Source organism: Vanellus vanellus (genome assembly GCF_965231255.1).
Source record: "Vanellus vanellus genome assembly, chromosome: 4".
NCBI lineage: Eukaryota > Metazoa > Chordata > Aves > Charadriiformes > Charadriidae > Vanellus > Vanellus vanellus.
Genome location: NC_138909.1, coordinates 16,423,423 through 16,438,549, shown reverse-complemented (window position 1 = coordinate 16,438,549; position 15,127 = coordinate 16,423,423). Strand labels below are relative to the sequence as shown.

The window sequence follows — 15,127 nt, the reverse complement described above, 5'->3', positions numbered from 1 at the left end:
TACGTGCACGGTCTCCTCTTTTTTTTTTTTCTGCCAATCGACAACCTACCTTAGGCTGAAAGCCCGGCAGGGCAAACACAATGCCTATAAAATAACCCGGATACAGTGGAATAAGTCAAAACAATGGAATAAGTCAAAACAAATGTGTTTAAGGAAACGTGATCTTTCCCACTGGAAGTCTGCAATTAGGTTTTCGAAATGCAATACATGCAACATTTTCCCAAGCTTCCAACCTTATTTGTATGATATGGAAAAAGACTTACAGTTGAAACATTTCTCCACAGCTGCCAAAAATTCAAATTCCATACTCGTTCTAGGATGATCCAACTCCCTAGCTGAAAACCTTGACGGAGGCTGTAATGCACCAAAACCATGGTAGCTGTGCCATAACTTCTAGCGATCTCTTTGCACAAGAAAAGAATCTTAACATTGCTCTCACAAAAACGCGCAACACAGAAGCAACTGCTTCTTGAAAGACTTTCTCATCCCATGCCAACCCAACAGGTGTGCAACCCTTGCTGTTCTGCGTTAGAAATGCCTTTCTTCCATGCATCAGATCTTTTCCCCCGTGCACTATTTTTTTTTCCTGTTGAAGATCCCTATTAGTTATGTTTTAAAAAACTTAAATTAAAATAACTGGTGTTAGAGACTTTAAAAAGAGCGATCATTTAGCTAATTCATTTTTAAAAGGTTTCCCACCTAACTCGATTCAGACGTGATTTGCCTGCGAGGCAGCTCTCATAGGAAACATCAAGTATGGTTTTGTAAAGTGGGTGCCAGTAGGGAAGAACCTAGTGGGGACCCCAGACCACCTTATGCTGCAAAAAAATCAGCACTGAACTCTGAACCAGGCTTACTATTTACTTGTTTGGGAGGAGGCAGAGGACAAGAATGTCCTACGCTGTCTGCTTTAAAATAAGCATCACAAATAAGGGGATGTGTGATTTTGTAGTTGTTACACGTTAAAAAAAAAGAGAAAGAAAAAAGATTCTGCTGAGCTCCCTATTCGTTTCAGCCCATTAAACAAATCAGGAACATTCTACTAGAGCTGGGGAGGACAGGACAAAAAAATTTTAATTTATGCAAAAAAATTGCCCACACACACTTTTGATCCAGTGCTAACAGGGTGTGTTTGGGGAAATATAAGACATATTTAGTTAGCTTTTTAATGCCTTCAGGTTGATGTTTTCCAGCTGTTTTAGACTGTGTACTTTTCTCTTTTTCCTGATGAACGTAAACTGGGAATTTGGAATACTCCTCCTTTATTGGACATCCAACCAAAGATTCTCACGTGTGGTATTTGAATGACTAGGCAGTACATCTCCTAAGTGTGTTTGGTCATGCAGAATTAAATACCACTTTCACTACAGAAAGCACATATCAGATTTCTGATCTGGTAGCAAGCTAAAAGCTGAAAATGGATGAGAAGAAAACAGGCACCACTGTAGAATTTCCAGATTCTTTAGAGGCCTCTTACTACCCACCCCACCTCTAGACAGACTGAAAGACTGAAATACTGGTCTCAGTACTCACAAGGTTCTTTGGGTAATTCTCAGATCAGTCTGAATCCCCCAGTCTGCACAAAACTTGGATGAAGATATGGCCAAACTTAAGAGTCTTCCGGTTTTCAGTATGAATGTAATTTTTTTATCAAGGTCTTGTAACAAACAGCAATCTTCCCGTGCTGCTGCCATGAATTAATTTCTGCTTGGAATTATTATTAAATTGCATTCAAGTAACAAGAATTGCTGAACTTGTCTAGGCCCCTGTTAAACCATTCCACACCATCTCTCTGTTACAATAGAAATTACCTTGCAATAGGAAGAAACTAGGCTCTAAGGTCGTCTTCTGCATCTTCAGAGTCTGTAGTACAGTAGTCATTGGCACGAGGTTTAAAAACTAAACCCGTTCCTACAAGTTTGAAGTCCGTATGCAGTTGCTGAATAGCAGAGCCATGGAAGCTCACTGAGGATCAACACAGTCTTGAGCACAGGAATCACCTTCTGGATGTTCATATGTGATACTATATTTGGGTCCACAGAGATCTTTAAATGCAGGGCTCTGCTCTGCACCTCAGTGAATATTCCTTTTTCTACAAGTACATACACACACTACGGCACCCCTTAATCCAAAAAGTAAACACTCTCCCATGATCGTGTGATTTACCTGGAGCTCTGCTTGCCTGAAAATCCTTAAACAGATGTTTTTTCTTTAAACGAAAGCCCATGTGTTATTTTACAACAATAGTTCATGTCTTAAAAAAATACAGTTTCATAGGCCAAGATGTTTTTCTCTATTGCTGAATAACCTTTTTTGGTACCATAACACATTTAAATCCTGCTGAAAAATTAGATCAATTGAAAGTGTCTACTCACCAGAAATCAAAGGCATTGCCTTACAGTACTAAGTATGTGCTAAGTAGCTTCTGCGTACCAGAAATCATCTACGTCACCAACTGTGTGCCATCAACAATGTTGGCAGAATAGCAGTTAGGCTTGTATTATTATCCAAAGCCATTTCAGCAGTATTGTCAATTTGTTTTTCATTGCTTTATATTTACTCAAGCAGTACTTACCATCTTCAAAGATTGCTCCTATCTGAAATGATAATTCAGAGCTATGTTCTGCTTCACATGGATAAACTGCTTTGGCTTTTCGGTGGGCAACGCTGAAAAAGGAAATTAATCAATTACAGTAATTTTTTACTATTATGAAGACACTCTCCTTTCTCAACCATTCTTTCTCCATTCTCATTTGGGGATGACTAAAACTTTAAACACAATCTCACACGCATCATTACAGGCTTATAATTCATACACACATATGCCAAAGGTGAAGCTTCACAGCTTTCTGTTGGCATTTCTGAATATCATACTCCCAACTTTCTGCACGCTCATTTTTATGATAGTTAAACTCGACTTTCAACTACAGTTAAAGTTTTGCCAAGCACTAATCAGCAATGAAACCAATAGTAGGCAAAGCATACTGTACTTAATTTATAGACTAATCATCATTATATCTTCCAAAATGTTTCTTGATGAATCTTGCAATTCAGCTTTTTACTATCACTGTACAGCATTTGCTTTTTATATTTCTTTACAGTGTAACATTACTAGAATACTGAAGATGCTGTTTTGTCCTAAATGCAGTAAGATTTCTAACTTTCCAGTCATTTAGAGGTGTTCTCAGGTTGCTCAGTAATAAGCCATCAATATGAATTTGTCCAAAGTACTCACTTCTCCAAGTACCACAAGATGTTGGAACATATAAGTATTTTTGGCACGTCTTATTTAATCACGCCTTTGCAAACTGACAGTTTGCTGCTGCCCAATGATGCTTTGTTTAGACACAGCACCCACACCATTAAATCATCTTTTGTTGAGCCCAAGCAACAACAACTACACATAAAACATTGGAAAGAGTCTCCCCGCCCCAAGGAACTTGCAGTCAAACAGACAATGCAGTTTTGGTGCAAAATGCGACCAGAAATGAGGAATGGAATTTTCTCACCAAGTGTTGGAAAGAATTTACAAATATACTCAATTACTTTAATTAGAAAAGCAAACATTACAAAACTTGAAGGAAAACACTAAGACAGTGAAGACTTTCAAAGGAAAAAGTGAAAATACTTCAAAAGATGGACAACAACATGGAAGGAAGCAGAAACAGGATGGAAGGAAAGCAGGCCAAAAGAGTGAAATAAATTGATGAAACCAGAGAGACAGGTAAAGACATTAGAAGGTCTTTCAGAGGCAAGAAGGCTAGGTTGAAAAACTTTAATTTGACATGGTTGGCTGTGGAAAAGAAAGAATCAGTATTTTAAAACACACTGTAAGAGAATCACAGTAGTAGAGACACTATGAATTGACCAACCAAATCAAAGTCTGCTTGTATTAACCAACAGGCCACTGGCTCAATCTGGGTGCCCTCTACAAGGAAGGTGTTCAAAGGCAAAATAAGATAAAGTAGAGAGTTATTTTATTCCATCAAAATCGCTAAGGTTTCGTTTCTTGATTTGAAATAATCATTCACACACACCGCAGAAGACATGAATCAGCTATTTTTAAAAACATATAGGAAAAAAGGAGGCAAATAAATAACCAGCCAAAGTTGAAGCGTACATCGTACCTTTCCACTGCTCTGTCACTCCCAGCAGCAGGGTTAGAGAAGAAGAAAGTGGATGGTGTAGTATTTGTGGCAGCAGAGTTAGCAGACGGCGTATTCATCCACGACACCATCGATGAGCGGCTTTGACCAGGACTAAAAGGAAATATAGTCAAGGCAGAGTTAACAAGGTGAATAAAATTTCTTTTCATACCAAAATGTTTGAATCTTTATAACTAGATCACTAGTTAGATCTTCAAATTCAAACCCAATAATAACGTCGAGCTGATTTTGCAGACATGGACATCATATGATTCTGCATTTCCTCCTTGAAAGTATTTCTCCTACATGCTCTACATCCTAAGCTAAGACGAATTACTTGAGATGTATGACATAACCAATAAAATGACAAAACTCCACATTCCTTATCTAATAAAGACAGATACAATGAAACTGCATATAGCAGGCTATTATTTGAGCTGCCACTTTGCCTTTACAAGTTTTGATGAATCTATTTAAAAATCTTCTCGGTGCTGTACTAAGGCATGTACAACTGGGAAGATTTCAAAAAAGGCTGCAGCTATTACAACATTGGGATCACGATGCTGGCTCTGGATTGAGATCTCATTCGCATAACTGCGTAGATACTGCCTCAGTGGCTGCCCTCACGAACACGCTGTTCAAATATGTATTAAATTAATGGCTGAGCACGTAGTTGCCTCAAGAGGAGAAGAAATAGCAGCCAAAGTTAAAACTTTTATTAGTCATCGAAAATCATGCAAAGTCCTCCCCAACATAAAGGATGTTCGTAACTTTACACCTTAAAGAATTAAAGTGTTTCAGCACTAGAAGGCTTTCTTTCACTGCATGGGCAAAACAACAAATAGTCCAAACATTTAGTGTCAGCATATCTTTGGAACAAAGAGCTGGACTTCAAGAAGTTTCTCAGCAGAAACAGAACTAAAATCATTCGCACACAGTTTTCACACAGGAATCATCACTCAGAAGTACAGACTTAACAATACAGCATTTATCAGATCAACTTATTCCAACATTAATCTCTTAATAAGCATAAATCTGCAAAGTTCCATCAAAATTTAGGAATCCAGTCAAGAAGCTTTTTGGGGGGAGTAAATGCACACCTAATCAAGGTGGATTGACCAAAAGCAAAAAAGGAATCGACAATCACCCCAATTATAATTGTAAATGAATAAAAGAAAGCAGGAAACCTAACTTATATAGCTAATTTTAATCTTCTTGTGCATTGGGATGTTTAATTTTGAGAAGAAAGGATCACTGTTGTTGGTTTGCATAACACCGTTTACAACCAAATTCAACTTTACAACCCAATTTTCCTAACCAATATATCTCAGTCATTCTAGCAGTTACATAGTTAAGCAGACATTTATTTTTATTATTAATTTTTAAATTTAGTACATTATAAAATGGTGAATGGCACATTCCTTATTTAACAAGACAATAGTTCTTCCTCTGGATCTGTGTCAGGCAGCATTTGGATGAAAACTGGAATCCACAGTGTATGAAAACAGCATTCTACAGTTAATTCGACTAATAAAAATGAAACTTAAATGTGCTGGAATCATAACCAGAAAGGTTTATCAAAACATGCTCTGCTTTTAAAACTATCAGATTTACCAAATAAAGGAAGGAATAGTATGTAGTAAACTGAATGCTGAATGAAAAGCTGGATTATGCTGACTAGAAACATATTTCATTATTAACTTTGGGAAGAGGACATCTAGTCTCCTTCACCGCTTCTGAATCTTCCACCACAAGACTATTTATATCTTCCAATAATTACATACCTTTGAAGACCAGCACCTACATAATTTTGGGCTTTACTTTTACTTGAACTTCCCCCTTTCCTCCCATTTTTATATAAACATTGTAAAATTTAACTCAGATAATACAAAAACCCTCAGCTAAAAGTGACTTCATTCAGAGAAGACAAACAAAAAGTGAACATCAGCGTTTGTATTATTTTCTATAAACACTGAGCATAAAAAAAAAGTCCTCAATGCTACTATAAAGTTTATAAAGTTTGCTAGGTAGTAGATTATTTCTCCCTCATTCTGCACATAATGTATATGTGCATATATGTATATGTGCACATAATGTATATGTACATATACATAATGTATATGTGCAGAATTGATTCAACTCAGTAACACAGGTGAACCTAAGACAAAAGTTTTTCAAACGTGAATTAAAAACAAGTATCCTACTTTCATAGACTAAACTACTATAGTTAAAACAATCCTGATATTTAAAGAAAAAACTTTTTTGTCGTGCTCTTATTTATTCAATTCAAAGCAATTCCAACATTAAGATTGATGTCAGGCTCATTTCTGAAACCTGTAAAACTACAGGAAAAAAAAATATGTTCAAAGTATATTGCCAGAAGAGTATTAAAATGTTTCTGATGCAAACTAATCAAGATTCAAAAAATATTCTAAGTGGTCTTCTCTAGTGCGTACCTCTGATGTGTGTTGTTTATTTTTCAACAAGGGAATAACAAAATCTTCCATTTATTAAATATTTCCTTAAACCGCATCATCTTAACCTATGCAACTTACTTGATTAGCTCTAGAACAACCAACACCACCTGTGCATAAGGCATAGGATTAATGATTTCAAAACAATACTCAGAACAGAAGATACAAAAGCGACCCTCCAACCGAGGAAAGCAGCCGTCATTCATAAGAATACTTGGAATAAATACCAGATGGTTTCTTGCTGAGACTTGGAGAGAAAAGAAAAAGAAAAAAAGAGGAAAGGTGTGCAAATAAAGGACTTGAAGATGAAATAAAATGTTCAGATCCATGTCATGACGTGTTTATTTCTCAAGCTACAGAGACTCAACAAGAAGGGTAATCTATCAACGAGTAAGACTACACTGTCCTTTACCAGGCAGCATTATATAAAAGCATGTAAAAACTGGCAGGTTTTCTACAAATTCTGAGCCGCTCCAACAGTTCTAGTGGAAAACCACTCCAGAAGTACAGGTACGTGGAGCACTGGGCTGTTCCCTCCCCCACTTTTTGATGATTTCCCTTAATACATTTCAGCTGTAGCTAAAGCACTGCAGCATGGCTCCTGAACTTGCCTGTCACTTTGAGCTCCTGGTTACCGAGCAAGAGATCATGCTCTAGGATCCAGCAGCGGGGAAAAAACACACTTTTCAATAGCAATAGTTTCATCATGTTAAAAAGCAGGAAAAAAAAAAAAAAGCAGCTTTAAATATTAAGCACATTCTAGAATTTCAGGTTTTTTTTATTTTATTTTATTTACTGTACTTGGCTATCTCAGGAACTACTTAATTTTATTATTAAAACAGAAGGTTCTACTCAATAGGAAAGATGAGTTCCAATGTTGTGGTGCGTAAAACTGCTGGAATTTATATTTTTTTTCTTGAAAAGATTCTTGTGATAGCAAAGTTACCTTGGTATAAAGCTTTGCACGCCTTATCAAGATGATGATATATTAGAAAGTATTGCATAGCTTATCATATAGCATCTCAACTTTAAGAAAGGATTTCTTCAACATACCTTCTCCTAAGGGCTAAAATGAAGGCAATGCATTTCTTGTGGGAGGTAAAAAAAAAAAAAAAAAAAAAAGCCTGATATAACCATATCTCTGTGAGAAAAAACGCTATTGTCTGACATAGTGAACATTGGGAGAAGGGAGGAGGGGGAAATAGCCTTACTGAAAATAAGCTAGAGATTCTGTACTGATATTCAGAAACAAACTCCTGAAAACAAGATTTTATTGGATGTTTATCTGGCTGGTTCCTAAGGTAACACAGCTAAAGAGCAGCCTCTTATCTTGAGAGCGAGGAAGAGACTCTGTGAAAAGAATCTACACTGCAAAAAGGGCTGTTTCATAGACGAGTTTGGCAGCCCCATGGCTGTCGTATCACAGTGTCTGGCTGACAAACTCAATGGAAGTGTTCTTAAAAGGTTTCATTATGCGACAACACAGTATACCAAAAGGTGTCGGCTATTTCTGATTCCATATGCAATCCAATACTCTCCACCACAGACAACGATCTTCTGCATGTTAAAACCCCAATGTCTTGGTGAGGCTGGGGAGCAGAAAAATACGCGGACAAAAGTCTAGAAATTAGCAGAGTTGCAGCAGAGCTGGAGACAAAACAGGACAGAATTTCTTCATCTGTGTTCCCTCTGAAAAGAGACTCCACCCCCAAAATTTAAAGTATGTAACATGCACGCAACATTCCTGAGCCCTCACTTATACAGAACTCATCAGCCAGCACTGAAATAGAGGTTTTGTTAAACTTGGATTGTGAAGTCTCAGTGAGGCAGCTAACACATTAGTGCAATGATCTTTCACGGCAGTCTGGCAAATCTAAAGCTAACGTCTACAGCAGCTGTCCTAAGTTAAAGCGTTTTTAAATGATAATTCAGACAAAGCAAAAATGAAGTATGTACATATATAAGCTTATAGCATACTGCTGTTCCTTTTAGGAAAAAGGAAAATGAGGGGGCTGTGTTCCCTGGAACCATGAAAAGAAAAAAGAGGGGAGAGAGGGAGAGAGGGAGAGAGGGAGAGAGGGAGAGAGGGAGAGAGGGAGAGAGGGAGAGAGGGAGAGAGGGAGAGAGGGAGAGAGGGAGAGAGGAGAGAGGGAGAGAGGGAGAGAGGGAGAGAGGGAGAGAGGGAGAGAGGGAGAGAGGGAGAGAGGGAGAGAGGGAGAGAGGGAGAGAGGGAGAGAGGGAGAGAGGGAGAGAGGGAGAGAGGGAGAGAGGGAGAGAGGGAGAGAGGGAGAGAGGGAGAGAGGGAGAGAGGGAGAGAGGGACTTTAGCTCATCACAGTGGTTGCATCCACATCTCTCCCTGCTCTGAGCACACATACCACTCTCCCTGTGCTCACACAGCGGTGCTGTCAAGCCCAGCTGCCTTAGCGCACTGGAAGACAAGGAGATGGCAAAGTCTGTTTTGTAGGAACCACATGACTAAGTTATATCATGCCTGTTTCAAAGGAGCTGCAAAATGAGGGCTATTGCTCTGCTTGCATAACAAAAGGGTACAAAAAGAAGTGCCTGCTCTGCTAAACGCGCTCTCAAACTGCACAGTCACTGAAGAAGCAGCAGCTGTAACAAAAACAAACTGCAAAATAAGCACAATGAGGGAAGAGCACTGCTATATACCTGGACTGTGCTTACTGCAGCTGTTAAAGCATCTTCTTTTAATAAAATAAGATGATGACATTAGGTATTATAAAAAGTTTTCAAGACACTGAAACTGAAGTCACTCATCATTTATGTAAAATTACAAATTCACACCACTGCCAGAAAGTACAAAAAGAAACTATTCCAATTTTAAGGAGACTATAGATGCAGTCTGCTGATGTAGATATAACAAGGCTGACGGGAATTCATTCAGCAGTCAAACAAAATGAGTAACTACCTCCATGGCTTCTGTTATGTGTAGAACGCCACTATTTCTGCCTTCCCTTGCCATCTTATGGCTCTTTTAACATTAGTTTGCTCACTGGGAATTTGAATAGCCTGAGATTTCACAAAGAACGAGTAGCTTCTTCCTTCCCAGCCTGGTCACAAAGACCCTGAAAGCACTCAGGATGCTGCACAGCACAGCTCTCATCATCATTTTGAAAGCTTCTGTGAATATTAAGAACCCCAAAATGATGCCCATAGTGTAGTGCATATACACCATTGAGCTGGGTAACAGAATATTTTAGTGTCAGGAGAACCAACAAAGAAGAACTGCAAAAGAAATGAAAGAAAGACTGGATTATTTCCTCTGCCACTGATCCCTTGCATATTCCTGAAAAGCCATTTATATTGGTGCTTCTATTTCTCCTCTGGGCTTTGAGTACCTTCAGTATTTGGACTGTATCTTACACGCTCCTACAGCATCTCAAGGTGGGATTCAGTTTGGAAACTATGAATCTTACTATTCTGAGCCCAGAAATGTAACTGCTTTAACAAGCCGTGCACCCCTACACATATGCACACTCAGCGAAGAGGTTTGAGGAAGAAGATGCTTTCTATCCTCTCCAGTTGCAAAATGCCAAAGGCTTAGAGAGGGAAAGAGGAGAGGGCAAGGTAAACAGATACTCAGACCATATCATTATCTTGAGGAAGGCTACCCCACATCCTGCACCATGACTCCATCCAGAAGAACCATCAGAAGTCACCATGTTCCAGCTCCTTAGGAAACCCAGAGACCCTGCAGTCTCAGATCCCCAAAATAAAGTCTCCAGCTGAGGAACAAGACATTAGTTTTTATGATCTGAATGAAGAAGAGATCATGCAGATAATGTAGGGGACTTCCAACCCAAAAGGAAGACTCTGACCCAATTCTGAAAACCAGCACTGTGAGGGGTAAGTCTGTGAGCTCTGTAGATAAGCCCTGGCACAGGGCATTGTACCGCAAGCACAAACAGATCTCATGACAACAATGGGCCAGTTACAGTAACAAATCTTTCCTTATCAGAAAAAGATCCTCCGAAAGATTAATTACAACACATACCGAGTCCAGGGAATACCAAGTGTTCAGCTTTTTTGGGTCATTTTGAGGTCAAATGAAAACAGACATAAGGCAGTCCACAGTGTTTTAGTACATGACTTGTGATCTACCTTTCAACTATCAGTCATCGCGATAAGGGAAACCTACACTAATCCATCAGAGGCGAGATGCCATTAAAGCCAGCGCTCCAGGAAAGGCTAAATAAGACAGACCTCATATCAATACATGGTTCCAGCCCACTGGGAAGTCAGTGAAGAGCTTGATGAACACCACCATCCTGATTACTAAAGGTCAAGATGAGTGAAACTAGTCCTTACTCTGAAATTCTGGAATAACTGCAGGTAGCCTGAGTTTGTGAATTAAGACAATTCAATATTCTCAGAACCGGTACCAGGCATGATCGCCTTTCCCTCTAAGATAATAGAAAGTAGCTGCCTTTTGACCCCTTCTGCTAGGATTAGAGGAAATAGGCTCTACAGGTGCAGGGAAGGACCTCTTGTCAAAGCAGCACCTCAGAAAAAAGAATGGATAGTGATGCGAGCCCGCAGACACATATGAGACCAGACACAGGAGCAAGAGAGTCCATACCTAACCTAGATATAACAAGGTAACACTTCAGTCAGAACAGTCATAGGAGGTGCAGAAATTGGAAGGAGCAGATGGAAGTAGGGCATGCCCAAGCCTTACACAGATTCAGAGAATCAAAACACAGTGGAAAATAAGTGTGTGCAGGCCATACAACCGAAAGAGAGTAATTAATATTTTTCTGAAGAAAGTCTGTTGCAGGACCTGGAACTTCAGATGAATTCAAATAAAAGGTCCTATGGTTTAACACATTTTATGCTTCTGTTTCTCAAAGACGAGACATCAGTTACCATAATTACCTTTTTTGGCATAGAGTAGGTTAGTTACAAATGTTAAAAAGCCCCAAACTATGCTCAAAAGTAATAAATTCTAATGCATAATAAAACAGAATTGGGAAAAAAGTTTTTTAATAGTACCTAAACAATATAAAACAGGTTGAAGATTGATTACAAGTTTGATATAGCCATGTCATAAATTCTACAATCAAACCACAACAGCTGCAAAAAATTTCCCCGCACCCTTTTTTAGTTGAATTATATCACTTCATGTCTGATATTGCACCTTTTGCACTATCACCTACTTCACTACGAGAGGGCCTTAATGAAAGAAATTGTTGTCTTTTACATACTCTAACTTACCCTGTACCTTTACTTGTTTAAGATATATTAACCACAGATGTATATACCTAGTTTAGCTATCACTGTATCTATGTATTGTCTGCATGTGTAAAGCCATAATATAATAGGGCAAAAGTCAAACCATGTATCCCTGGCTTTCAACTGCATGTAAATGTGAAGACTGACTGTCGTTCTATAGTTCAATTGCACTGTAAGAGCTATCCGTAACCCTTTCTAATACACATCTCCAAAACCAAGGCCATCACTATTATCACAACAGCTTGGGGACTAGCTTAGAAAAGCTAGTCAGCTTCTTCATATCAGAAATCCTGAACTCCTCTTTGGAAACTACATATTTTCTATTATTAAAAGTTTGAGTTTCGTACACCACAGATAAAAATCTGAGTGATTAAGGTGTAAATTTTTCAGTACTAATAAGGAAGGCAGAAGTTGCTGCATCCTCCAGCAAAGAGCTATCAAGCCTATTGCAAAAAAGATGTGGCAGATTTATTTACTTTTGGGGCAAATACAATAGGAAAACCAGAAGTTGCATAGGACAGAAATTAAGCCAGAGAATGAATTTCACTATGTTATGTGCCTCACACTAATATTCTGTGTGGACTCTTCTGTGCCATCATGTGAAACTGTAAGGTATTTCACAGAAACATTGGCGTAACTCTCCATGTGGCTCACCCATGAGCTGGGTAAAAGGAACTAACTAAGCTGGTTTACAGTATTCACCAAAAAAGGGTGAGAAACAATTACCACCACCCCATAAACCAGATCCACATGCACTAACTGAGGAAGTGAGAATGAGGGTCAAGTAGCAACATTGAAAGGAATCCTTAGGACGGAGCACAAAGCTCACCCAAAGAATAACAAGGCAGCCTCTTCAAGAAAGAGAAAAGAAACCACCAAGGACTCTCAGGACCACACTAAGGATAAAAGTACACGTGCGGCTGGGAGGGGTTAATGAAATAATTTTCATACGTATAATTGTCATGAATATGTAAAGCCTACATTGTAATAAATAGGGTCTAGCTAGAAGCTGTGGTATGCACGTTGGGTGGAGTGATCCCCCGTGCATCCAGCGCTGCAATAAAGAGAATGCCTGCTTCTTAATTCTACATTGGTGTTAAGGAGTTTATTCCCGATTTTGGTGACATCAATACCTTAAGCAAAAATTGCCAAACAATTTGCAACACCGCTATATAGCTCACACTGCATTAAGTGCATCCTTACACAAAAGTTCAGGCTTCCTCCACTTTTAAAGCAGACACAGAGACTAAATATTCACACAAGGAGCATACAGTGTTTTATATGCTATAAACTCACACTATAGCTTAATGAGCACCCACTTTTCTTTATAGGCAAATCCTAAGTAGGTAATTCCCAACCTTTTATTCTTGTTATGCCCTGTCCTCTCCTATTGCTTTTTTTTTTTTTTCCTCCTCTGTGAAATTTGGGAATAAATTCAAATATCCCTCTTATTACTAGTACAGGCTATTAGCCAAAACATGTTTGTATTTTTTGTCCTCCTCTTCCCCTGGATCTTGGTTTGATGGCTCAGTTTTGTATGTCAACTCATTCTATTTCCTGAATTTCCAGCATGGTATTTTTCTTGACTCATCCTTACCCCTTCTACTCTATGTCTTCCCCTCATCTATTGTCAGCAGATTCCTGGTGCTACTGGCAACTCCTTTATATGAATACTTTTCCTTACCAACACTGCCAACTGACTGCCTGTTGCCACAGAATCTGCAGGGAGCAGCAACCTGCAGCATCTTCTAGAACAGAAGAAATAGCAAAAATATTACTATGAAAGAGAGAGGAAGAAAACACAAATTCATTCGCCATGCAAGATGAGCAATAACCCTTCTACAGATCAACCAGGGTTTGAAGCAACTCTGAAGGAAGGAGCAAAGGGCACATTGCAGGGTTTAAACTCCCCAGGTAACCTGCAGTTTTAGTGTAGACAGCAGTTTGGAGGAAACTGATGGTTACGGATAAAAGACGGTTGGACGTGTGCTTGGTTAGGGTTGGGGTTTTTTATTTAAATCCAGGTTAGAATAACATTAGGGGCAACTAACAAAATAGATCTATTCTGTATGGAGGGAGTAACATGTTACAATACATGACCTACTTGTTAAACCCAAGGCACAACATGGCAAATATCACTGCATTTGTACATTCTCCTTTACAAACTTTTATATTGGCAAACTCCTGAAACAGGGAATCCAGTGCCTCAAATAGCAGAAAATGCAGATCAAAGAAAACTGCTAAAGAATTCCTGTATGGATAACCACATTTCATCTAGAAGACACTGCTCACCTTCAGAATGCCAGCTATGGTGGCAGTCTGAATTAGAAGGAATGTGCAAGGAACTGGGTTCATCTAACACAGAAACTCTTTTTTTTTTTTTTTTTTTTCTCCCCAGAACCATCTGTGGCTTTGGGGGAAATAAAGAGCATTTTGAGAATGTACTGCTGGTGAAACTATACCAATATCAGTCCCAAACAGTCTGAAACAGGCTCTCCTTACAGAAACAGTAACCACCTGGAGCTCTGGCAGAGCAAAGCAGACTTTGACAGTGGTTCCAGTGGAATCTGAGGAAGTTAGATGGCTGTACAATGTTAATTCTGTAGCTTGGGGGCAAGTGTGCACGGAGGCTTAAAGCAGAGAGGAAAAAGAAAGAATGCAAATGCTTTGGTTAACATTAAACTGAGATTGCCATTGCTGCTCTACCACAAAGGGAAAAAAATGCCCATAGCAGTGGAAAGCACTACGAGGGAGCAATGCTCTATCCAGCATCCCTGCCATAATTATCAGTTTATGTGTAATGTTAGCTTGTGCTAGGCATCCTTGGATAGATGAGATTTTCAAACATTAAGTAGAAAAGGTAATTTGCCCATCCTGGGCTATTTGCAGTTTGAATCCTGTGTCTACATAAACTACTCTGTAACTTTGCGACTGACAGGGGAAAAAAGCTCTCTATTTTCTACCATAGACTGTATGTAAAAATAAAATGTATTTATTTTTAGTATTTGGCTCTAGACAGAAGTGTGAAGTTAAAAATATCTTCAGAAAAAAAAAAAGGTTGAAAAAAGTTTAGGGTGCAAGATAATCTTAGAACAGCAAACTTGGGTCTCCACTGAGAACCACCCCTGCCGTGGGCAGTAAGAGCCAACCACCACCCAGCTCTCTACTCACCCCTACAGCGCTACACGACAACACAGGGCATATGTCTGATCCGCACAGAGCTTTCAAAGAAAATCTAGCATCAGGCAGACAC

At 39.0% G+C, this 15,127-nt stretch overlaps 1 protein-coding gene across 1 annotated transcript in view; it reads right to left on the bottom strand.

The window, feature by feature from the left end:
• Window positions 1–15,127, bottom strand: part of ARHGAP10 (Rho GTPase activating protein 10) — a gene marked incomplete at both ends in the record, with an annotated part of 154,114 nt that overhangs the window by 7,003 nt on the left and 131,984 nt on the right. Inside the window, 2 exons of the mRNA XM_082482767.1 lie at window positions 2,576–2,667; window positions 4,128–4,259. Of these exons, the coding sequence (XP_082338893.1) occupies window positions 2,576–2,667; window positions 4,128–4,259 (224 nt within the window). The remainder of the gene's footprint in view (window positions 1–2,575; window positions 2,668–4,127; window positions 4,260–15,127) is intronic.